This window comes from Centropristis striata, chromosome 20 (assembly GCF_030273125.1).
Source record: "Centropristis striata isolate RG_2023a ecotype Rhode Island chromosome 20, C.striata_1.0, whole genome shotgun sequence".
NCBI lineage: Eukaryota > Metazoa > Chordata > Actinopteri > Perciformes > Serranidae > Centropristis > Centropristis striata.
Window position 1 is genome coordinate 16,978,292 of NC_081536.1, and position 25,060 is coordinate 17,003,351.

Consider the following 25,060-nt stretch of genomic DNA (forward strand, 5'->3'; position numbering starts at 1 on the left):
GACCTAAAATTTAGTGTCTCAAAAAAATGTTAATATTACAAATGACCAATTTTAAAATGAATGTTTAATATGGAAATGTTGGCCTCTGAAAAGTATGTCCATCTATATGGACTCAATACTTGGTTGGGGTATTTGACTTTTGAATTTTCCATGATATTCTAATTTATTGAGATGTACCTGTGTATATGTAAAAAACGTTGGTTACAAAATTAAGGATAATTTGCATATATTTCAAAATTTCCAATTTTCCTCTACAAGGTCCATAACTGAGGTTCACAGTCCCCGCTGACATTTTTAATGGCTCCTTTTCACATGTTACCTTCGGTCACTGTCCAACAGTCAGTCACCCACGGCACTGAGGGCCCAGCCTGATTAATGAGGTGCAGGGACAGTTTGGGCCCACCTGCAGCTCCATCTGGTGTGGATACAGTTCAGTAACAGTGGGGTGACCCAGTTCACTGACACTCCAATGAAAGCATCATGTCCCCTCCTCTGTGACCCGGGCGGGGCTGTGCAGCAGCAGCCAATGGCACAAGTCACAAGGTACAGCATCGCCTGACCTACTTTCAATCTTTTGAAAACTCTTTTCAAGGCAAACCAGCTGCGCACTGGTTAATGGTTTGAGTTTGTTTAGTTGATGTTTAAATGCCAGGATAAATAATAATAATAATAATAGGAAAATATAAGCACCTTCGGGGTACTTAAACCAAAGATTTCCAGCCTTTAGAGGCCTTTATGATGACATCTAAATTAAGTTTTTGACATTTAAAGTTTACATGATTAATTTATACTCACACCAACCTCTCTATATATAGTGACACTTTTATTTCATACCAGCTCTTCATATTAAATTTGATTCTGTTTTGATCATGATTATTTAAAGCTGAATAATTTCCACAGTGAGAGATCAACAGGACTTCATTAGTTATGAAAAAAGAGCTTTTCTGTCTGTTCAAACATCTACAAAAATACGACTCACAAAATTTAAAAAAAACTTTATTTTATGTCACAGCAAACCATGCTGATATAAATGTCTACATACAGGCATGTGGACACACTAGCCTCACACTAGTTTGCATTGAATGTTGCCAAACTATTGCACACCGATGTTTTGGAAAGCAAATAACACTTTTGATCTTATTTCAACTTGTCAGCCGTAAGTCACACTTCAATCTTTTTTATTCACAGCATTATTGGTATTATTGAATATCAAAAACACCAATTATATATTCAGATGAATCATCTTTGTTGTGAGCATGTGCTGTGCATAGAAGTTATACGTGATTATACCATCTTTGAAGTCTTATCCTGTATGTTTTTGTTTGTAGAAAAATGAGGCGATCCAGGTGATGTTTGGTACAATCAGAAACAAATCCTACGCACAGAAGCTTCACATGGAACCCATAACTGCTTAAGCAATAGGAAAATTAAATAATATCTTAGGAATTTACAACTCTTTTCACAAAAATGTACAATGCAAAACCTGTGATGCAAATGTTAGAAAAAGATGAATTCATTTTAAAGGCGCAGGAGGTGAAATTAGCTTTGAAACTGTAATTCAGAGTAAGACGGTGTTGCCTGAGCATGTGCCTGTTAATGATGTCTGTCAATCATCGTTTTCCGACACAGCATTTTGGAGAAGACGGTTGAGTATCCCCTTGAGCAGGGCTGGGTTCAGAGTTAAGGTCTTGAGTGTTTTCCTTGCTATGGTTTATGTCAATATCATGAATGTGAACGTGTGTCGTCACTTCCTGTTTGCGGGGTCAGCAGCTGCAGGAGCTCTATGTGTAGCTCGACGCGGTGGAGGAGAGGTGCGTTTTTATCAGCTCGCAGCAGCTTGGAGTACACGTTCTTCAAGGTCTTTAACAGCTCCTCATCCTTGTTGCTGTAATAAATGCAAACAAGTTTGTCGTGTGCATTGTGCATCAATATATATAGTATTTTTAAAACAGTTTTAAGAAAAGACATCAGAGCAACTTCTCCAAAGTGAAAGTGACAAGGGTTTTAGGATATTAGATTCATAAATAGCTGAACCTTTAGGATTTTAAACTCTCTCACCCTGGTTTCCGTTTCATCGTTGTCATCAGTTTGATCAGCTGCAGCAGCAGAAAGGAGAAACTCGGCTCAAACACGCCGATTAACTTCATCACTTCCTGGAGGTTCAGTCCTGAGGTGGGACCAGCAGTCACATCTGGAGACTCTGCTGACTCAGCAGGATCTTGTTCACTCAACTACAACACAAAGTAAAATGGGAAGATGTTGGTTACAGTGTGACTGAGAAAAGGTCAACTGAACAAAGCTTTGCAAAGATGCATAAGCATGAGAGAGCATTCCTATCTGCTCCTCTGAAACGCACCTCTATCTGCTCCTCCAGCAGCTCTTTATGAATCAGCTGGAAAGCAAAGCGAGTTTCTGTCATGATCTCAACAGCTCCAGTCAGGCTCTTCAGCTTCGCCACGCTGCTGCTCTGACCTGCGGAAACAAAATAAGAAACTGAAGAATACTCTGAGAGGTGGTGGATGGAAATGTTATTGTATATGTAATGTAATGTTCTCTTGAGAAGCCCAAACACTGCTGACAACAGTTCCTCACCTGCCATGGTAAATTCAGCAAACGCCACCCTCTCCAGGAGCGTGCGGAGCAGCTCACAAGGTGCATCTTTTAGGCTGAGGAACAAACAGACAGCCTTGCTGTAGTGAAGCTCTGCCAGGCTGCGATGCTGCTTCCTCAAGTGTTCATCCCCCACCTGTCACACAATTAGAGCCAAAAACACACACATCCTTCAGTGTGTATTCTATTGCTATAAGCATGCAACACACACATCCCATCCAGTGATTCTATTCTAGTCAGGGTGTAGTTATTTACAGGAAAAGGGTAAGTTAAAACAATTATTTACACAAAAAACAAACAGACATTAAAAATGTATATTATTTTATCTGATATTATTGTATCATTTTACATGGTTTCCCACCTGGTTGCGGAAGCAGCTGTGGTACATGGAGGCCAGGCGGTGGTGGATGGTTGCAGCTCTGTACTGGTAGAGTGGCTGACGAGCCGACTCCGTCTGCAGGTCGCAGTACTTCAAAGACTTCATCATCGCCTCAGTCACCTCCCGCTCAATCTGAGAAAACAGACACAAGGGATAAGATTCGTCTACTGCATTTGTTAGCGCAACATTCAAAGTTGGTCCCTCCTCCCCCCAGTTCAATGAAGGTGGTGCTCGCAAACAGGTGAAAGCCAACTGCAGACTCACTCTGGCATCTGTGTGTACATTTAACTATACTTAGAATATTTGTGAAACCAACCCACCTGCTCCTGAGCCTTCCTGGACAGCGGGGCGTAGTCCTGCAGAAGTGTAGCCAGGGTGAAGTAGGTAGTGGACAGCTCCCAGTTTACACTGTCCCAAACTGCTGGGTGGTTCTCTCGGCTAGCCAGTGACTTCATAGCACGCAGGTAATAGTCTATGGCCTGGAGTAAAAAATAGATTAAATGAGTATTGATTAAGAGAATGCTAGGGAAGGCGAGTGAGATTGTTTCAAGGGTTTGACATGGCACCTTGTTGTAGTAGAGAGCCTCTTCAGGTGAGAACTCCCCTCTGCTCTGGTCGGCAGACATGGCACAGTGGGCCTGAGCGCAGATTCTCATCAGCCTGCCAGTGTTACACAGCAGCAGGGCTGTGTTGGTGCTGTCCCCGATGGCTGCAAAGTCCTTCATGCCTTTCTCAAAGAAGGCAAAACTCTTTTTCCACAACTCCTGCTCTACTACAGACACAGCCTTCTTCACTAGAAGGGGAGAGGGAAGGAGGCCAGTTAGATGCAGCAACACAGCCAGTGGAGAAATACATTTTATGTGATGTTTTTGTATATATATATAATATATATATTTGTATTGTTTTCCCTAAATGTAAACAGTACTTGATGAATGTTTAGGAAATCTTGAAATTACATGAATAAATACAGGAATAACTTGCTATTTTCTGTACAATAATGACAAAGCTCTGTTGAAAACTTGATTATGATTGGTCAATTGAGGCAATTTATGGCGGACCACTGATTTCAATAATAGAGTATTGTCTGAAGTGGAGGCAGTAATTCTTTATAGCAATAAAACCATGTTTTAAATGAAAAGTTTCTGTCAAATAATTAATTTCTTTAGTAAGTACCCATGCAATAAGTAGGATAATGTACAGCAAGCCGGTGATTATTGCAAAATGAATACCTTTAAGGTGATTTATTTGGCAATAATGACCCACTCTCTGCTAAATATTTTTCAATCTGTTGCCCAGTAATCCAACTGACCTTCTTTCTCAGTCTGCATGGCTGCAGCTTGGTTCATGTAGAAGACTCCCATCTCGTTCCGGATGTTTCCCAGCCTTTTAAGCACCTGAGCCAGCTGATCTGAGGCGTGATCTTTCAAAGCCTCGGAGACGAACAGCTCATACGCTGCCTCATAACACTTACTACTGACAAACAGCTGATACTCTGGGTCCGTGGCCAGGTCTGTTGCCATGTTGAAGGCTGGTGAGTAGACAGCAAAGCATTGACAAATGGGATGATCATTAACTGAACAGAATAAGTGTTTGCAAATACCCCAAATGTCAAAAGACCAGACACGAAAGCCAGTCCCTATGTGCTGAAGGATTTGTATGATTGTGTCTTTTTCTTGACTGACCCTGGCAGCTGCTCTCTCTCTGCAGGCTGTGTAAGATCTCCTGGTCCTCTTTGGTCTGGTAGCTGTACTCCTCCAGGTAAGCTGCCCTGTTGTTGGCATTCTGGGCCAACATCAGCTGGATGTCCCCACACAGAGACAGGCTCTGGCTGTGAAACTGCAGCACCTGCGGGTGCAGTGTACCGCTCACTGAACAATAGGCATCTGGTGGAAACAATAGAAGAAGGAAGAAAGGGAAAGACAAGGAAATGTTGAGTTGGTCTATTGCTCCATTAAATATTGAAGAAACATTTTGTAATCTTTATCCAGATTTCAAAAATTATATTAGATTATATTAGATAAATAAGTGGTCTTAAGTGATTTATAATAGAATTTAAACCTTTGTGCTTCACTGGGGACATTTTTGGCTCTTTCATTTTACATTTTAAAACTATTTTGACTGTGTTAATGAACATAAAAAAAAACTTGCATTTGTATGCATTTGTATACATTTGTCATAAAAAACAACAGCTTTAAACTTAAAACTACACATTTTTACAACAATAAAGCAAAAACATCAGTAACAGAAGTATAAAGAAAAACAAAACATCAAATATTGCAAAGCAGTAACTATCATAACAACATTTCCTAGTGAAATAAACTTACCGTAACACTGCAGAGATAGCTTGATGTAGCGCAGGGCTCGCCCATACTTCACTAAGTTAGTGGCTGCGTCAGACAGGACGTAGTACGCCTTGGAGGCTTTGAGGAAGAGCTGCAGCTTCATGCGGTGCTGCCACGAGCCGGGGATCATCCCTGAGCGAGTTGGGTGCTTCTGGTCCGATTGCAAGGGCGTCGCTGGTGACACACGCATGTTGGAAGAGCACGAGAAAGACACATGCAGGGATGAGAGATGAAGAATGTCCTGGTAGTCATTTAGCAACACTGTGTGTACTTGGTAAGCGAAACTAAACAGATCTGACTCGTGGTGTATGCCATAAGGCTGTCCTAATTCCTGCTTGATTATGTGGTATTACATCTTTGAAATAAGGTTTGTAGACTGACCTCTTTCAAGAAGCAGGGAGATGCCTTGCTCAGCAGCGCAGGCTCCAACTGCATTTCTGTCCTCATATTTGAGAGGAATGGGTGTGTTAGGGTCAGCAGCTGGGAGATCACTTTCCTTCTTGATGGTGCCATCCACTGCTTTCAGCCCCTGTGTCGTGTATTTCAGAGATTATTAGCACAGCAGGTGACACATGACATCATTAGCAGTGATTGTACGCAAACATAAACCTGAATTTCATACAGAGACTCGCCTTAAGCACGTAGCTCAGGACGTGTCTGCATCTCTCCTCCTTGTCATGAGAAACTGGGAAAGCTCCGCTTGGCTGCAGGGAACAAAACATTTGAGATTATGCTTTGGTGTTAACATACAATATATGTACCTGTGCCTTCGACACCGTCTCCTCAGGAAAAGCATTTAGCAACTCACTCTGATCTGGTAAGTGGATTTGTATTTCTCCGGGACGGACAGCTCCCCAACAGAGCGGATCACAGCCACAGCTTTACTATCATCCTGTGGGCTGTAGGAGCCATTTTCATCACTGTCCTCCGTCAGCTCTTCCTCCTCTTCGTCGCTGTAGCTGTCCTCTGAGCCGCCGGCCCGGAGCGACTCCCCTTCATCTTCCTCTGGAGGCTCGTCGAGCTGGAACAGCTCTGACAGCATGTAGTGGGCGGAGGCAATGATCTGAAGAGACAGGAGATGGAAGAGATCAAGACCGGAGTCAAGTTCAATTAAATCTGAACTATTTCAGATATAGTCAAGTGGTTTCACTTTTTATTTTCCAGCTGTCTCAACTAGTTATAAAAATATTACACTTATCTAATCGGGACGAATGACAACAAATTATTCTCCAGAGGGGTGTTCCATCAAAGTGGCTAAACAAACCGTGGAATCATTGAAAAAGCCTGGTTAGAATTAACACCAACTTTCACTTCAGGCTAAAGCCGTTCCACTAACGCCGCTCAGCGCGTCTAGTCAACGCTAACTCAACCCAGAGTATACAAGCCGGCATTGTGCGCGAGCGCGGAGTATAGAAGCAGCCCGTATTAATCAATCATGGAACAGCCGGGAACAGCCAATAAGATGTCGCGAAAAGTGGCGAAAAGTGGCGAAAAGCAGCGCTGATGGAGCTTTATGAAGAATATCAAGTGACGGTCACAAAAAGAGGTGAAAAACAGCTCTGATTTTTCCTCCGCGGCCAAGCAAACGATGCTGTCGGAGCTTTATGAAGAATATAAAGTGATGGTCACACTAACAGACACTACTAATGCCATTGACAGAGCCAGGGAGATGGCATGCCAAAACAACTGCAGAATGATAAAATGCACAAGTAATTCAATCCTATTTATTGTGTTATTTGTTGTTGTTAATAAATTAACAATTAGATCACTAAATACAATAAGACTAGTTATATTATCAGGTAGGTGTAGGCTAAGTTCAGAGCACTCACAACTAAAATTAATTTACTGCAAACTGGGCGAAGTAACCCTGCCCTATATTAATTATTCTACATCTCAACAGGAGAAATCTGAACAGCAAAAAAAGAACTTGGCTGCAAGCGAAAACGTAATAATATTCGGGCTGTATCTTCATTCTACAGATTGTGTATAACCATGCACCTTGCTGCAGGACAAAGCTGGAACAACTACTGCAGCAAGCAATGATGAGAAATTAAATTATAATTGGCAACTACATAATCAGCTACTCTTTGACACTCTTTGAATGGGAACTGAAAACCAAAAACTCGATATAGAGACAAAAAGCTAAAAATGTAATAATTAAATTGGAGATAAAGTAACAAAAGAATGATGTAAGTATACATTTTACCACAGCAGAAGGTCGTGGTTTAGACTGCATTAAAGTGTTTTTCTTTGTCTTAACAGCTAGAACAAAATGAATAAAGGACTAATAAAAAACTTTTGCACACTTTTCTTAAATTATACATGTTTAGCTTTCAAATAAAGGATTCACTCCAGAACAAAAGTTGCATGAATTAAAAAACAGATTAATTTAAATACGCGTGTAAATTCATGCCTCATCACATTGTGAGAAAAAACGTCTAAACCAGACTGTAACATAAAAGTCTAAACTTTCTGCACAGACATTAAAAGTGACACGCATGAACAGAAACGTGGCAGAACTGTCATTGGCTGTTTTGATATTGTTTCCGCCCATCGGGAATTATTTGACACACAGCTAAAGTAAGCTCGACAGTTAGCCTGCCCCAGAGCAGGCTAGTTCAGTGGTGTAAGTTACCATGGTTACTGAGCGGGGAGTCACATAAGCCACTTTGATGGAAAGCATCTCTCACTTAAATTAGCGAGACTTATCAAAATAAGCCAGTTGATGGAACACCCCTCAGGTGACCTTTTTCCTATCCATCATTCAACCTGTCTGCTCATCGTTTAAATGTAGAAAAATAGGACATATTTTTATTATGACCAATTTTTCTAAGTGTGTCCCATTTCTATTTAACTGTAACTTTGACTTAACCTACCTGTGGGTGCCTCTCCTCATCCAGAAGTTTGACACAGTTTAAGAGTAGAGTTCTGATTGTACCATAGTGCTTTCTGTTTTGCCTCGCCTTCAGCATCAAGTTGCTGGCAACTCTGCACAGAAAAAAAACAGAAAATAACTAATTACAGTTGTATGTTTTAGGCTTAATTTACTTGTAAACAATATTTTATATAAACAAGAATGGGTACAAAAAAAAGGCTTATTAAAAATTGCATTATGACTTATTATTGTAAAATTGTGTTGTTAATATTGTGTTTTGGCATGTCTATTCCTTGTGTTTAAACCTGGTATTTTTGCACATTGCAGCTAAGATAAGGCTACAAGAATATTATTAATAGTATAGTATATGTAGAATTAGATTCCATTAGTGGTGTGTGAACAAAATTCCAGAGTGTTGTAGTAGGTCAAAAAGTAAGTTTAAAAAATAAAGATGGCTATAATGAATTTTAAAAGAATCCTGATGTACAAAGACGCTCCTGTCCTGAGCCTTTCCTGAAACTTACCTGTATAGTAACACAGCCACAGGTAGAGTGAAGGGATTCTGACATTTCTCTTCTTCTGCCTCCTCACACAGAGTAGTAAGATCATAAAGCTTAACAATGTCACTCCCACTAGCTGTGGATTCAACGAAAAACATTAGAAATCATCAAGTACCTAATTAATGAAAAGACTTTAGACTTCATGTTCACCTATATCCCACCTTTGAACAGCCAGTAGGTGTGACCCTCTTTGGTGCAGTTGGACTTGAGGAAGGAGAGGATATTTTGAGCGATGTCTTTAACCACCCTTGTGGAAAAATTTGAGTTCTCCAGGTGAGGTATGTCTTCTGTTTTTATCATCTCATATTTCTGCAAGAAAAAGGAAAAACTATGAGGACCTTTAAATCAGTTCTATAAAAACAGCTAATTTTCTACTGTGAACATCAACTATGGCACTAATCAAACAGATCATAAGAATACTTCAGCAAACAGTAATTTACCTGAACAATTCCATTGACGTGAAAGCACATGACAAGCTCTGGGACGTTACACATCAGATTGTCGAGCCAGTAATCAATACCCGTCAGGATGTTTATTGGTTTATTGTTGTCCCTGAAAAACACAGTAAGAAAGCTAAAGGTTAAGTGTTACATTAAGCAAGAATAATGTAGTGGAACTGGTGTGTAATTCTGACAAGGTTGCAGCATCCAAAATTACATTTGTGGTTCACCTTCTGAGGTCAGATAAACTAAATTAAAAATGAAGCCACTATGTGTAATTTGCATTATCTAGCTGACACAGACATTTAACATAAGGCCCTGACAGAAGGCAACAGATGTCCGTAACAAATACTACAATTACATTAATAATATCTCTCTAAATTAGTATTATTTTAGATACTTAATGGGAGTTTAAAATTCCAACCTGAGTCTCAGACTGACGGCGGGATAGCGACCACCTCCAAAGATAGGCATGTTTGACCCGACCAACATGTGGATATCCTCAAATGTCCACATGATGTTTCGCACAAAGTCGTTCCTTAAACCCTGTCAAACAAGTGACATCAAAACATATACAGAAAGACAGACATGACACTTAAGCTACCAGCTGTAGTAGATAACCATTAAAGAAAACTAAGAGGTTTTTCTACCTGACTGTTCTCCCCTTCGTTGAAGAGCATAGTGAGGTTTTGCTCTTTGGGTACAGACGTCACCTGGCCCAGAGCAAATTTGCTGTCCATAGAAACACTTTCCTACACATTAAAGGTAGCAACATGAAGGAGATTAGGGGAGTAAATCATAAGTTTCATCACAAGACAATATTATATTGATTCTTTTGACAGCAATCTGATATTTCCTCACATTACAAAGTCTGCCACGATACCATTTTGAATTAGTTCAATTCAGGGGCCTGCGATCAATATGAAACAATATCATATATACCATTTAACATAATTAGTTAGCTTTATATCATGTCACAAAAGCAACAAAAATAAGATTTTTTACTGAGCTCTTCTAGACATTTAAATTAAAAACAATGTTTTGATAAAGAGAATTAATATAAAGTGGGAATGTCAAAATAAAGGCATTTCTTAAAGATCATTGATAACTGAATTGGCATATTGATCAGGATTGTTACATCCTGAAAGGAGATAATGTCACGTGGTGTTTGTTTACTAGAAACAAGTGTTCTTTGGGGTGACATGACAAGACATTATGTTCCTCCAGAGGGCTGCTGCTGAGTCAAGTGTGGTACCTGGTGATAAATTCGGTATACTAGTCTATTTTGGAGTTAAGCCTTATAATAAACCTGTCATTTTTACATCTGCAGTATCAGAGTGAAGTGAGGTACTGTACCTGCTTTGGAGCATCTGATTCTTCTGTATCAGACGCTGTGCTGGTGAAAGTGGTGGGCCATGAAGAACTAAACTCTTCTGCCTCATTCTCCTCCTCCCCTTCGTTCAGGTTGTCTGGTACAGGCTCTGCAGCCCCATCACCATTTATACTGGAGGAAACAGCAGTTGTTATTGGACAACACTGGGAAAGCTGCACTGTAAAATAAGTGTAGCCTAAATTCAAGTACCCACCTGTAGTAGAGGAACTTTGACAGGATTGCTTTCTGATACCAGTGCTCTTTACTCTTCTTTTTTCTCTGCCACTTCTGATCTATTAGCCGCTGGTAAAACTCTTTTAGCCACGTCCAATCTCCTGTCTACAACACACACACACACACACACAGAAGGGAGAATACTTACATACTTACACCACATGCATAAAGGATTATTTAAAGGGGTCTATCCATGACATAAAAAAGTGGAATAAGTTGTTTCTGTACCTGAGAAGATTGCATGAAGAGCTCTTGAATGTCCAGCTCATCCAAAAGCAACGTCCTCCCCACACGGTGAACGGCCATACTGACATGAGACTTGCTGTAGGGAATCTTCAAAAGCTTCTTGATGTTCTAAATGTGACAGAAAACCATGTTAATGATGCAGAAGTGAAGATAATAATGTTAGCCATATAAAAGCTCCACAAACCTCGGAGTCTGATACCACGTCGACATCATCCCCAACGCAGTCAATGAATTCATAAGCCATTCCAAAACTACAACAGAAAAAAGGGAACTTAATCAGAACAGAGTTTGCAAATTATGATATAAATTAGATTGAGATTGTAAACATTAGTCATTGTGATAATTTACAGTCACATTCTAAAATACCAGCCTAACAAGAGGTCTAGTTTCCCCTCTTCATATAAATAAGTATATACACATTTCTTATCATTCCCTTACCTGGTTTGGGAAAAAACGTGGCTTACTGGTTAAGGAGACCGTTCTTTGGACAGCTTAAAGGAATGGTTCGGAATTTTGGACATAGGACCTCATTTCCAACTTAGCCGGTGTGATATAGGTCGGTGGAGACCGTTTTCAGCACAGATGTCACGACTGGAGGGCTCTTCTGGTTTCGTTTTGACGCACTACTACTAACCCACAAAGTAAAATTCCGCTGCTGCTGAGAAACTAGTCCCTCAAAATGTTTTAACATTGAAAATGCAAGGTTGGTTTAATTTCTAAAATGATTCTATCAACACAGACATGTACATCGATAGTCCGACGTTATAATGCATTTGTCTCGGGTGTTCTGCGGAGCAGGTAAAGCTGTTTTTAGTGACAGGCTGGATGTTACTATTGACGTGCGCTAGCTCAACACCAGTTTAGCAACAGTGACTTGTGCAACTATAAGGACTGCATAAAATGTGCTGAAAACGGTCTCCACCGACCTATATCACACCGGCTAAGTTGGAAATGAGGTCCTATGTCCAAAATTCCGAACCATTCCTTTAATGCTTTTATTGAGCAAAACCTAAACTTTTCTACAGAGACCAGCAAACGCAAATGGTCAAATTACATGTGAATATCAGTTGTAATTCTCATGTAGTTATACCTGGAAAAAGGCTTGCTCTTGCTGCTGGACCCTAATACGGTGGTGCCAGCGCTGCCCAGTTGGGGGTTTTCTCTGAGCCAGTTGGCAGGAGGCAGCTTCAGGTCTGTCTTCTCCTGCAGCAGGGCATAGCTGGTAGGAGGTGGGGCTGCAGAGTACTTAACCACAGCACGGCTCTTGATTTCACTGGTGCCTGAGCATACTGCAGAGTCCTGCATGAAAACAAACATCATATTGAAGTAAGGACCAATAGTCACTGATTGAGGTTGAAGTTAAGAATCTTGTCCCTCTACGTCAACCTTTCTAGTTTAGTTACTTACATGTTTGCTGTTCTCTTCTGTACAGGTAGGGCCACTTTCTTCCTTAGCATTATTATCCAGAGGGATCCCTGTCTCTCTGTCCTCAGCTGATGCGCTCATACTGGACACACAACCGTTCAACCCAGCAAACACTGGCAATGTTTTAACATTTAGACAATCTATTCATGGCTTGGACAACTCGTGACAAGCCGTACATTATACATATAACGAGAGGGATACGTCAATTATCTCGATAAAGTTGTCTCTAGTTTGCTAGCTTGACAGGCTAGCTCCTCGGAAAAGCAAAGCGGACTCATAAAGCTGTAAAGAAAGTGTTGTTACATAACACAGTTGTTATATTAATGCTAGACAGCACTCACATGATCTGTTGTTATTGTTCGGTTAACCTTAATATTTTTCACCCCTTAGTTAACTAGTTAAATTAGCCTGCTGCTGCTTCTCCTCTCATCACCAGCCAGTCTGTTGTTGACACAGAGCGCACGTTAATGCCAGCCGGAACAACTTCCGGTTTCACGATAACAAAAACTCCAAAACGTATCTTATTTCTTACTTGGACAATCAAAAAATACTATATATTTTTTTAAACGAATAAAAAGATTATAAAAGTTAAATAATATTTTATGTCACGGAAAATATTTCAGTTATTGTGCAAAATATATGAACCGGAAGTACTTTCAGAGCCGACAGAACCTCTTTCTAGAAATGTTGAGAACTTTCCATTGTTTTTATTCTGGAATTTTACTACATTATTTAATATCGTTTTTAATTGAGTTTAACTATGACAGTGTAGTGATCCTTCTGCTCATTCACTTGCACAAAAAAGTGATTTTAATATCTGAACAGATTAACTTGATTGGCATTTGTCATATAATACATTAAAAAAACTGATGTGAATGTGAATTGAATGTTTTCCATCAAACTTTATTGTACCAACAAATGTACAACACGTCTTACAAACCCTGCATATTGATAAGCCTGCAAGCACACTAGGGGGATTAAAGGATGTGAAACAAGGAAAATACTAATACAAATAATTAAGAAAAAAATATTAAAAACATTGTAAAGCTTACAGAGGTTATACGTTTCAATAGCTTTTGCACAAATAGATATTTGATATTTTTTTACGTAAATGAATTAAATAGAATTGTGAGCACATGTTTCTTTCCATATTCACTGAATCCAAACAATACATTTTTCCAAAGTTGGGATGACAATAAAACATAAGATTTTTAGCCGTAAGAATTTAGGCATACTTACTTCATGTCAAACCTCATATATGCCTATAGAGCTTATAATTAGTCGATGACTAATTCAAACCTCCAAACGTATCAAAACCAAACATCACAGTATAATTTATTATTTATTATTAGTTCTTACTTTATGATATGATATGATATGATATGATATTATATTATATTATATTATATTATATTATATTATATTATATTATATTATATTATATTATATTATATTATATTATATTATATTGGGACAGGTTCACGGTCAGCATTTATGTAAAGCAGGGGGATGTGAAGCAGCTGACTGAACAGGGAGGAGCTGTGAAACTTTGCTTCAGGCAGTTAATTCTGGTGCTGAGGGCTTTGCTTCAACAATCGACCCAAAATAACGTGGAAGCGGAAACTGTTGCCATCCAAACCCGCCGTTTCAGGACAATTACTGGAACCGTGAAACAAATTTATTTTTATTACAATGAGAAGCTGGAAAAATCACGTGCGCGCTCAACTGCAGCACAGAGACCAAACAGAGAAAGTGCCATTTGTTGGCGTCTTCACGACCTGTAAGGTTAATATTTCCCGATTTAAGCCTTTTTAACGATGATATTTTCACTGTTTTAACTTGATCACGTGTTTGTTTTTCTTTTAGTGTCTCAGCTGGAGGAACGTTTTGATTTTCGCAAACAAATTTTGGATGATGTTCAGTCTAAGAGGTCAGAAATGAAGAATTTCACCATATTTGGCCTTTCTGATCACCTGGATTGTCAATTCTTGTTATCTTTTTTTCTTTCTTTTTCTTAAATCTGCTCCCTGGTTTCTATTTTAAGTTTGGAAAGATGTGGACTTGAAGTTGGCAAAAACACCAGACTTCTTCAACTCCTACTGAGAGAGAGTGAACACCTGGCAGAAAAGGTGGGTAAATGCTTTGCTTTACAAGCAGGAGCAATTTGAGTTAATATTTGTTGTAAACCTCATGCATGCATCCGATAAAAAGAAAATCTTAACTTTTGGTGAATTTTGGAGAAATCTACAGACACTTATAGTCAAATTGAGTAACATACTAAATGTTTACTTTGGATATTTTCTTTCCTCTAGTCTGAAAGGAGAAATGTTTTTGAAGCAAGATAGTCAGAAAATCTGAAATTATCCTATACATGAAAAAACAACAACAATGTTTTGCCTGTAGTGTCTTGCTGCATTAACCTTTTTCAAAAAAATCATTACTTATTTTTTTCCTTTACTTTTGTCTCTCCAGCTGTCTCAGACTGTCTCTGACCTGACCACCGTCCTGTATCTGAAAGAGGCTGAACTGCAGTACTGGCAGTCACGGTAATTTCAAGTAGTCATTGGACAACTTGCCATCAGTATAAAGTATAATCCTAAAATACCTATTGGTTGTTGGGTCTTAATTAATGGGGATTCACTATATTGCAACTCTTTTCCCCTCAAGAAAAAAATCACAGTTTTTCCCTAAGTCAGAGAGTAGGACAAAAAGAAAGAATAACATAAGGGAGGAAAGAAAAGAAAAATACAAGATTTAGCTTGCATCCTGAATTGAATCGTGTCTTGCACCGAGCGGACATAATCAAACAGTTGAAGAAATACTAAGTTTACAGTATATTTTGTGAACTTTTTCAAAGAAACTTTCCCACATTCCCTATGCATGTTACAAAGTAAACAGTGTGTGTTAATATGACTAATTTGTGCATTTAATGAAGGAAGAACATGACTTGGAAAAGTATCACACCCATGGTGCTACATGACACTTCGATAAAGAATCATAAATGCAGCTTTAGCCACTGTGTTCTTCAGTTTCAGTGGAAGAATTTGTGAGATGTAATCCAGTATCTAACCATTTAGACTAACAGCACCACAAGGTGATCAAAAGTACACTTAATCACTGATTTATTCCTTGTCTGTTTCAGTGTGTCCCACTATCGTCAAGAGGCACTTACTCTGGCTAAAGGGAGCAACACCCTGAAGGCGACCTTCAATGAATTTGAGTTCACCATTGAGTGTCAATCCAAAGAGTTGGCAGCCCTGCGAGCAGAGCAGAAAGGACTAAATGAGGCATTGGCACAGGCCTGCAGAGAGAAAGAAGAACTCTTGCAACGATGGATGGAGGAGAAGAGAGATGAGGCAGAGCGGTTGAATAAGTACAACGACACACAGGAACGGTAAGAGTGTGATCTCTGTGTGACTTAAAAAGCAAGCTGAATGATAACAGTTTTGTAGATTTAAGTCATTGTTGCTTTTCACCAGGTGGCAACGTTTGGCCAAAGAGCTGAAGAAGCACCTCGACTCTAGGGAGATGAGAAAAGAGTGTGTTCCCATAGTGACGACGAGTTCCTGGAGTGGTGAAACAGAAACGCCTACGTCAGCCATTCAGAGTAAGAATCAGCTTTCTCTGCAAAATATTAATGCATTATGTAGTAGGTGCAAACGCATGGCTGCCTCTTCATTAAGTGCCATTAGTTCACCTCAGTGCTGCAAACACAGATCCTCTCAGGCAACAACAGTCTTCATTAAGAGCGTCCTCATGACCTTCTTAATTAAGAGGGTCGAGTTGATGAGGTCAAGACAATGTCATCGTCATCCAGAAAGCACTAATGGCATTCATGAGGGCCCATTTAGCCTTCAACAAGTAACTCAGTGGACTTGTAGAGAAACAATACTACAAGTCAGCTCAAAGCTGATCACCCAAATGGCAATTCATTGCTTCATATGCATATACAATACACTGACATCCCATACCTCACACATTCAGTACCAGTACTACGCAGTATCGACACTTGATATACTTAAATTGGATTAGATTTAGATGAATATGGTTGGTATCAATATGGGGCCCTACTCAATGGCTTACTTTAAAGACTAAGGACTTGTGACCGTAACCTAAAACATGTAATCCAACCTTTTTGTTGTGCTCATTTTGTCTTCAGGGATCAATAATACAACAGATACACACCAGGGACACTCAGACCACAACCATGTCTCAGCCGGAGCAAGAGTCTAATATTCCCAAGGGATCCTGGAGACGTCCGCACAAAGATTACCTCTATGTATGTTTTCCCCAGTCTACGTCTCCTAATTTAAATGTATTAAAAAAATGTAATTTCCACCATATTCTCTAAACGTATAGCTTAATTTAGACCTAATTTGATACCTCAAATCTCTCTTTTCCCAACTAATGCCAGTTACACTCCCTTAATTTATACATCTGATTTTTTTTCCAGATTAACACCTCTCACTAAAGAATTAAAAAAATCCTTCTAGTTGTACAATTTAAATGGATAAAGCATTGAAACAACCTCTGCTCTGATCACTTAAACTGCAGGAGTTGATGCTTTTTTACAGTCAAGGTGGCACTTATGACTATGTGTCTATTTAAATTTTGATTTTAATTCATTTGCAAAGAAAATCATGTGAATCATTTTTTACTCACAAGGTCAAAAAGTACTTAAAGGCACTTAAAAAACCTGGGACGTTTAAAGCTTTCTTTTTAATACATTTTTAAATTACTTTTGTATAATCAAGAACTCATATTAAACTATATTGCAAATGAATCTGTGTTATTGTATATATGTATGTGTATTTCTAGATCCAGTGTTGTGAAAAATAAAGACTTATATTCTAATTTTGTTTTTTGTTAACTATGAGATGAAGCTTTCCTGATTGTAAACAAAAGTGTTCTTGTACTTCTCAAACACACACATTTTGACAGCAAAGTTGTCCTAAGTTGTTGGACCATAGGACCCTGGGAACATATAACTGACCCCAATTTCCCCACATTAAAAGAAAGACAGGAAGATTGCACATTTAATTAGTTATCATTTATTATTAAAAAAAACATGCTTTTTTTGTAATTTCCTTTGCTGCCAGAATTCCAGTTCCACATCTCCATGGCAAATTGAGATCACATTTCAGGTTGTTTGTGCATGCAGCAGCATGTTTCCATAGACACCAGTGTGTTTGCACTAGTTGTTATGTCGGACAGTGTGTGTGTGCTGTATTGTTGAAACTACACAGCGGACTCTCAAACTATATTAAAATGGTAAAAGGGAAGCGGTGTTCTTCAGTGAGCAATGATGGCAAATGGGTAAGAAATTCTTCATTTCAACACATAATCAGGTCATTACAAATCATAACATTCAAACCTGACTGTGTAATAAGCTTTTCTTTAATTTCCCTCTCAGTTTGCTCATCCAGTTTTACCAGAAAATGAGACGAGGAGTCGAGAGGCTTGTACGAGCACTGGGATCATGCTGACTCAGGTTAAATCATCATTGCCTCAGGCTTTGAACTTGGAGCGCTATCCTAAATGGAAAACTCAGCAGGTGTGTATCAGCAGTACATAATAGAGCGTTTGGCATGATTTCCTTTTTTCACAGTATAGTCATGGCCCAGAGCTTCATTGCATGTTCAATAAAAGCACTTGGGCCTCCTCACCGTATACCATTCCCCTGTATTCAGTTGTTACACTGCTGTCCTCCCAATATAACTTTCTTTACAGAAATCTAGAGAATATCCATTCTCTGAGCATGACAACAAGCATGCCTTAAAGGACAACATCTCCCTCTTCACCCATGTGAGTAATTCAGGCCAGTATGCATTGTTTGCACCAATCACTATATTTTTCTTTGAAAGCAAACCATATTTTTTATGTACTTTGGTGTACTTCAGGGTGTGGGGCGCAGACAATGTCTTGACAATCGCAGACAGCACAACTCCCACTTCCGCCTCTACCAAGATGAAGCTCATAGCAGCCCTGATGAGACTGGGGGTAACATCACGGTCCACCAAACTGACTACACGTTGAAGCAGGCTGTTAATGTTCCAACCAGCACCAGAAGGTTCCCCCATAATCACAAGCAGAAGTCTGCAGAGGCAGCTTTGGCACAAGCAGGGTACCAATTCATGTGGTTCGGACGACACGACTCCGACCTCTCAGAGACTCTGCAAGTGCAGGCAGCTACCAACTGCTCAGCACCATCCAAAGCCTAAGATACTCCTTTATTTAAGGCACTAGATGGCAACATTGAGGGGGCATAGCACGGAGATGGTGAACTTTCTAGACAATCCAGCTGTCAAATACAAAATAAATTTAAAACACAAGTTAGCATTTCCCCTTGTTTTTATAGCTCTGGAGTATTTTGAGAGAGAACATTAAAAAAACTTACAATGTTTTCTTCCACAACAACCCCAATTAGACTGTCAAGTGGACTCTTATTCCATGCTATAATATATCTGCACTTGACCCAACTATTTTAAGACATTAAGTTGTATTTGTTTGTATTTAAATATTTTTTTATCCACATGATCAAACATACTTGAAATCTAACATCTAACATCTAACCTCCAGTGATGTGGCATCGCTCTTATATTAAGTTGGAGAATGCAGAAAAGACGGATTTAAAAAAAGAAAGGTTAATGAAGAATCACTAGTGGTCGATATATCCAGACTTTTTTTCATTAGTGTGGGTCAAGCTCCAAAAACACTGGATCCAACTTTTCCCATAATGCAGCTCAAGAGCATCTTTTGATGGATCTCCCATCATAAAACTCCATCTTCAATAAGACTTTAAGAAGACTCCCTGCAGAGTCACAGACATTAAACAGCTAAATTAAAGGTTGTATAGTACTGAACTGCATGTGTAAAGCCCACCTTTAAATTATGTTGAATAATATTTATAGTGTTATAAATATATTAATAGTTGTGATTAAAATTATATCAGTAGACACATTCTTAAGGTGGCAGGAGAAGGAATTCAGAGCATAATAATTGTCCGCACACAGTTCTAAACATGGCACGCAGCATGTATGAGCCAGAGGGGCAGAGTTCAAGGCGTGATATTATGATGAAGTAGTGTGTCTCAATGGCATGCATACTGCATGTAACAGTATGTACTTTGTTAGTGCAGCTGCAGTGTGTACTAATGTAAAAAATAAAAAGTATGCTATTAGGAATGCAGCGTTAATAATTTAGTCACAGGGTTCATCTGAATGGGACTTTTCTTTTGTGAGAAAATAGGAGCAAACACAAAACACAATCTTAGTCATGATTTCCCTTCTATCAGGGCCTCTGGAGAGCCCTGTGAGAAACTGTTGGTAAGTTCCAGTTTTGCCAGCAGAGGGCAGCAGGTCTGCATGGGTTATCAGTTGGGCTGATGATCACTGACTTGTTCAACAGCCAAGTTGTGTGAGAAATGAAATAATCAAAACCCCTGTGTAATGTGCATGCTCTGGAGAAAACGTTGGGGGAAATAATTAGAAAAATAATCCAGCTATTTTTATTCAATGCATATCAACATGAAGACATTAAATTAGAGCATGTGAAATAAATTAAGCTTGATTTGAGTCATAATGCATGGGTTTGTTTCACCCCTGGGGATGAAAGGGATGGATATGTGTGTGTGCCGCCCCTACAAGAGAAGAGAAAGCGTGGGAGCAAATAACAGACAACACTGCTCAGAGAAATGCACTTAAGTGAAGAGTATCCCCAACCACTTTCTCCGATAGCTGATGTTTTCTCCAGAGTACATTCTGACCAGCTGCTTTCTTTCTTTAAGTACCCACCGGGGAGATGGGTTTTTCTCACAAGCTTTCTTTCAGCTGTGGTAATTAGCTGATCCACATACAGCGCCGACCTTGTAGGAGTTTGTTTCACTTTAAAAAGGTGACGTACATTTCTTGCTTTTTGTATAGCAATAGAAGAAAGCTGTGAGACATCCATCTGGAGCTGCTGCCCTTTGTGATTTCACTTTGAGATGATCATTGCTGCCAAAAACTACTTCCTTCCTTGTTGCAGGTGCATGAGCTGCAGGGCGAGGGGTTTATAATGACCATACCTTTGATAAAACAGAAAGAAGCAGGTGCACGGAGGGGGAAAAAAAAGGTTTCCAGCTCTATTTTAACACTATCTTTGCCATATCACTGAAACAGAAACCCACAGTATAAAGCATTTGGTGCACAGAAAATATCTGAATTAATCTAAAAAATAAAAAAAAGAGGTGCAGGGGTGTTGACAAGAGGAAAAGAAGTGTTTATTATGAGAAACACCTGTGCTTTGTGTTTGACAGTTGGTTCTGTCTGGTCTCGACTGGTTGTCTGCCACCTCTGTCCCTGTGGGTGCAGTTTGCAGACTTCACTTTCCTCTGGACTTGCCGCAACTTGAACAACTCCTCCGCACGGAAGCCACCAACACTTCATAATCAGAGACGCTCATTAGCTCTGTCAGAACAGTACGGCTTTTAATACTTCACAGGGGACAAAAGAGCATACTGAAATTGCATATCAATCATTCCTCAATAGCCGTGTGTGATGTATGTGTCATGTTAGGTGATGTGTGTGTATATATATATATATATATATATATATATATATATATAAAACATGTAGAGGCAAAAACCCAAGTAAATGTAAATACAGCTGCTTGGTGGAATATCAAACCTTCTCCCAAGGACAAAAGACACATCTCAGTAAACAAGCATTCAACCACCAAAGCCTTGCACTTCATGAATATTAAATCAGACACTTTGAATCCTACCTCTTTGGTGTTAGGAGGCCCTAGTCTGGATTCTTACCATTCGCTGTGATTTATTCGCAGGTGCATGTGTCTCTTTGATGTGTTGAGTTGAGAGGTTTTGCACCTGTTAGAGGAAAAAAAAGCTTTGAAAACAAGAGGTGGATTTGCCAGACAGTCAAAATGACAGCAACAGAAGGAAGATTTGTGTTGCTCTAGTATATTGTATGTGTGAGTGAGTTTGTTTGTGTGTGTTTTCTTTACAACTAAAAAAATGCCGCTGAGCTGTTTTGACACACTCCGTTGTGCACACTGCAAAATCACTTTTTGTCAAACAAAATCTAATCTTTTTTATTTATGCTCGTGTCAGTTTTGGCATCTGTTCTGACGCTATGAAGTTGTGTGTTTTGCATTTTGTCCATTACCTATTCATTAAAGAGGTGACTTGAAAAGAGAGTTGCCATGGAGATGTTTCGGTTAAATCACATATCTCAAAAGGATTTTTTTCCTGTTTATTCTTTTGCCAATTATAACTAATGTCTAGCTTCCCTGATTTCTTTAGATTTTTTTCCCTCTCTTCTTATATTCTTTTTAATAAGGTGTCAAGGCTCACAGTGTGACTCTTCCTTATGTGTGGCATTTCATTTTGTTTAGCTTCCTGTGCAAATAAGTCCAAAACAGCCTTCAAGGCACATAGTTGACTCCCTTGGCTGGGTTAAACTACCCAACTATAAGACTCCTTCCAATCTCCTGTCAGTCATTCCACTTGCAGTACTTACAATTCCCTTACAGTCTCCTTTTTTTCAGGCAGCCAGTTGGTTAGTGTCCCCTGGCAGCCTAGTGGTCCTTGTTCCAGTAATGGTCAGGGGCCCTCCAGAGTCTGAGGGTGGTGATAAAGGTGGCTGGCTATCTCATTTCCACAGAGGACAAGATAACATCCTGAGAACATTCCCATCACTCGAGGAGTTTGTTCAGTGGAGATAAGAGCTCGACAGCTAAGAAGCTCTGTGGGTGTGTATTTGTGTGTCTCTGCACTGTACATGTGTGTTTAAATGGAGTACTTTTGGAGCCTGTTAGCTGCAGTCCTGCTTCCCATGTTGCGGCTGTGAGGTCTGCCAGTCTGACATCATGGCATCGAGCAGAAACGCCGCCTCGGAAGATCAGACCTCTCCTCGCACTAAATCACATTCCTCCATGTATTTTTCAAACCTCCGACACAGTTTGCATGCTAATTTGTGTGTAGGTGGAGAGTATAATTACATTAGGCTGGTTGTAAACAAAGACCTACAAGCAGCAGTCTGTTGAAGTACCCCACCCGCAAGGGAACAAGAAAATAGTTTATACAAGGAGGGGTGAATTTATCATGCATACATGAGGAAAATTGTATTCAGGACTGTGTCAGATTGTAAACATAGCTGTTGTAGCTGTAAATTGACAGCAAAAATGTGCTAAATAGGAGTGAAAAAGATTGATTGGGTTAATTTATGTCCTGTGTGAACATGAAATTAGATATTTGCAAAATGCCTTTTTCAAGCAAATGTGTCTTTTGGATTCCCGATGTTGATTTCTGTTAAGGGGGCAATAATGCAGAGGCGAAAAAGAATGGACTCTTCCATCCGTCACTTGGAAACACACTTCTTGGCTCACTTTGGCATGCCACATTTCTACAATATTACCAAGTATTTCATCACTACTTAAGAAGCTCCACCTCTTAGTTTCATCAAGTCTGCTCCTTCATAACCTCAGCATCACAGCATTTTAAGCTCATTAGGTAAAATGGATTAATCTATTCCAATTTGCAGATGAGAAGCTGGACCACACACCCTGCAGAATCTGCTTCTTTACACTGTCTCTTCTGATTGACAAAAAGGAGGTTGATGGAAAATAAGTCAGCAAATGAAGTTAGTTACATTTGAGATGATCTTTTTATTGGAAGAGACAAGCTTAAATTCAGTTTCAGTTGATATTTTCTGTGCTCACAGTATAGAGACTGCAGTTGTTTTCATGATATTATAGCTCTGTTACATACCGTACCTACAGTTTATATGGTCAGCCTTGAAAAACACTCCAACATCTCACATAAACATCCACAGTATTCTATTTCCTGCTGCAGGAGGAAGCATCCATAGACCCCACAACAAGTCTAATTAACTGTTTTCACACTTATTCTCCAGTCAAAGGGGTAAATCTGCTTCATTTGCATTCTATTTAGAAGCATAAATATAAGCCAATGACAGCATCTCTGTGTCTTTTAAAGGCGGCTATGAATGTGTCAGAGGCCTTAATGCGGTGGAATATAATTAGATGTGAGTGTGGTCAGAGTGGTATTGTGTGGCTTTGTTTGAATCATATTATGCCATCTCAAAACCGGTGTTAAAAGGCATTCTGCTGCTTCACTGTATGCACACTTAGTGGAGGAGGTGCATGCAGTACAATGGCACACTCTTCACAATCTGACATCATTATCAAATGTAAATTACACTCCTGTGAGCTTCTCATTATGATATCTCATATGTAGCCTGTGTCATAAGTTGTTAAATTCTCAATATAACATGATATCCCCTTTTTAGCTGCTGATAATTTTAAGTGCTCTGGCAGTGATGTTAAATTAGCTGCACTTCCCTTTTCTCGAAAAGGGGGAAACATGTGCAATAATGTGAAATGTTTATGTAAAACCACAGGTGAGGTCACCACAGAAACGGCAAGGTTATCCACGGTGACATTTACAAGGTTATTTTGAATAGTGACAGATTATTTATTCAAAATAAAAGATAAATGAATGGTTGGGTAAATGATTTTTTTTAAATTAATTTTGATACTGAAGACGAAAGACTAAACAAGTGTAGTAGTACAAATGCAGGACCAAGTAAAAGGAAATGCTATCCAATAAGGTGATTTAAGCATGAGAGACTGATTCAAGGTTGCAGTGAAATATTCATTCAAATGAGGTAAAGAGTGGAGCAGCATAAGAATAACCCGTCTTTAAAGATTAACATAACCCTTGGAGGTGTTATTGTATCCCCGTAACCAAGTCAAGACTTCAGCAGGTGCAGAACAGCTCTCCCTCTCTGTGAGTTACTGCATTAAGTCCCTCAAATTTAGTAGCACAATCATGAGCCTCCCGTTCACTCTCTGGAGTAGAAGAATCGCTTTGCATTTTAAAAAGGTCAAACACTCAGATCTCTGCCAGGAGGAATTGAGGGAAGAAATAATGTCTCTCTGCAGAAATATGCAGTCGCACACTACTGATCCTCTCAAATACCCACTGTACAGTGAAGAGATTAGAGGTGTGTGTGTGTTGACTGTCATCCTCTTACAACTAATGTATAAACAAAGGCGAATCATAATATCAAACCCCTAATGTGGTGCACATTTTAATCATTTTCAGGACTGTGCTGATTTAGTACAAGCAGATTCTTATGCTACTGACTGGAGTAAATAAAAGGGAGGGGTACATAGAGTATAACATATATCATGTGACTGCTATTTGAAATGTCAAATAAAGAACAGAAAGGTGATTCACTCAGTGACCTATAATAAGCACTACAAAGGATAAGCTTATAATGAACAAACACAGCTTTTGTAGGATTAAAGCTGTAACAATAGAGCAGATTTTGGAAGAACTCTAATATTTAGCCTATAGGGCACTCATTGAAATACCTGGAATTTGAAAATTTCAACTCAACCAAGTGCTACTGGAGGATATTACAAGCCTTTTACTTTTGTGACTTTTTTTTCTAAATGTTACATTTTTATGTTGCAAATCAAGGTCCATTGAGTTATTAATATTATTATTCTACTGATTGGTCAGATGCCATGGTGTCATTAACTGTGACGT

General features: G+C 39.3%; 3 protein-coding genes across 4 annotated transcripts; 2 read left to right on the top strand and 1 right to left on the bottom strand.

Annotated features, from left to right (window-relative positions):
• Nucleotides 1–980: 980 nt before the first annotated feature.
• On the bottom strand, nucleotides 981–12,913 carry edrf1 (erythroid differentiation regulatory factor 1). 2 transcript variants are annotated; one of them, XM_059359911.1, is made up of 26 exons: nucleotides 12,825–12,889; nucleotides 12,466–12,596; nucleotides 12,149–12,357; nucleotides 11,243–11,309; nucleotides 11,041–11,166; nucleotides 10,793–10,917; nucleotides 10,563–10,710; nucleotides 9,857–9,958; nucleotides 9,631–9,752; nucleotides 9,207–9,318; nucleotides 8,928–9,075; nucleotides 8,731–8,842; nucleotides 8,208–8,319; nucleotides 6,140–6,394; nucleotides 5,964–6,035; nucleotides 5,713–5,860; nucleotides 5,314–5,505; nucleotides 4,672–4,872; nucleotides 4,299–4,517; nucleotides 3,556–3,782; nucleotides 3,310–3,468; nucleotides 2,972–3,121; nucleotides 2,593–2,746; nucleotides 2,357–2,472; nucleotides 2,059–2,231; nucleotides 981–1,885 (listed from the first exon to the last, which is right to left on the bottom strand). In XM_059359911.1, the coding sequence occupies exons 2-26, from the start codon at nucleotides 12,562–12,564 to the stop codon at nucleotides 1,723–1,725; spliced, it is 3,711 nt and encodes a 1,236-aa protein (XP_059215894.1). In that variant the 5' UTR covers nucleotides 12,565–12,596; nucleotides 12,825–12,889; the 3' UTR covers nucleotides 981–1,722. The 2 variants fall into 2 exon arrangements, with proteins under 2 accessions (XP_059215894.1, XP_059215895.1); XM_059359912.1 differs by lacking the exons at nucleotides 11,041–11,166; nucleotides 11,243–11,309 and having other exon boundaries at nucleotides 10,793–10,845; nucleotides 12,262–12,357; nucleotides 12,466–12,913.
• Nucleotides 12,914–14,006: 1,093 nt separating this feature from the next.
• Nucleotides 14,007–17,337, top strand: si:ch1073-143l10.2 (uncharacterized protein LOC565165 homolog). Its single transcript, XM_059359582.1, has 7 exons — nucleotides 14,007–14,263; nucleotides 14,350–14,413; nucleotides 14,528–14,612; nucleotides 14,956–15,029; nucleotides 15,626–15,877; nucleotides 15,963–16,090; nucleotides 16,643–17,337. The coding sequence occupies exons 1-7, from the start codon at nucleotides 14,176–14,178 to the stop codon at nucleotides 16,714–16,716; spliced, it is 765 nt and encodes a 254-aa protein (XP_059215565.1). The 5' UTR covers nucleotides 14,007–14,175; the 3' UTR covers nucleotides 16,717–17,337.
• Nucleotides 17,338–17,629: 292 nt separating this feature from the next.
• tex36 (testis expressed 36) lies at nucleotides 17,630–18,809 on the top strand. The gene is made up of 4 exons (XM_059359917.1): nucleotides 17,630–17,799; nucleotides 17,897–18,037; nucleotides 18,214–18,288; nucleotides 18,384–18,809. Exons 1-4 carry the CDS (start codon nucleotides 17,752–17,754, stop codon nucleotides 18,702–18,704), a joined length of 585 nt encoding a protein of 194 aa, XP_059215900.1. The 5' UTR covers nucleotides 17,630–17,751; the 3' UTR covers nucleotides 18,705–18,809.
• Nucleotides 18,810–25,060: the final 6,251 nt, after the last annotated feature.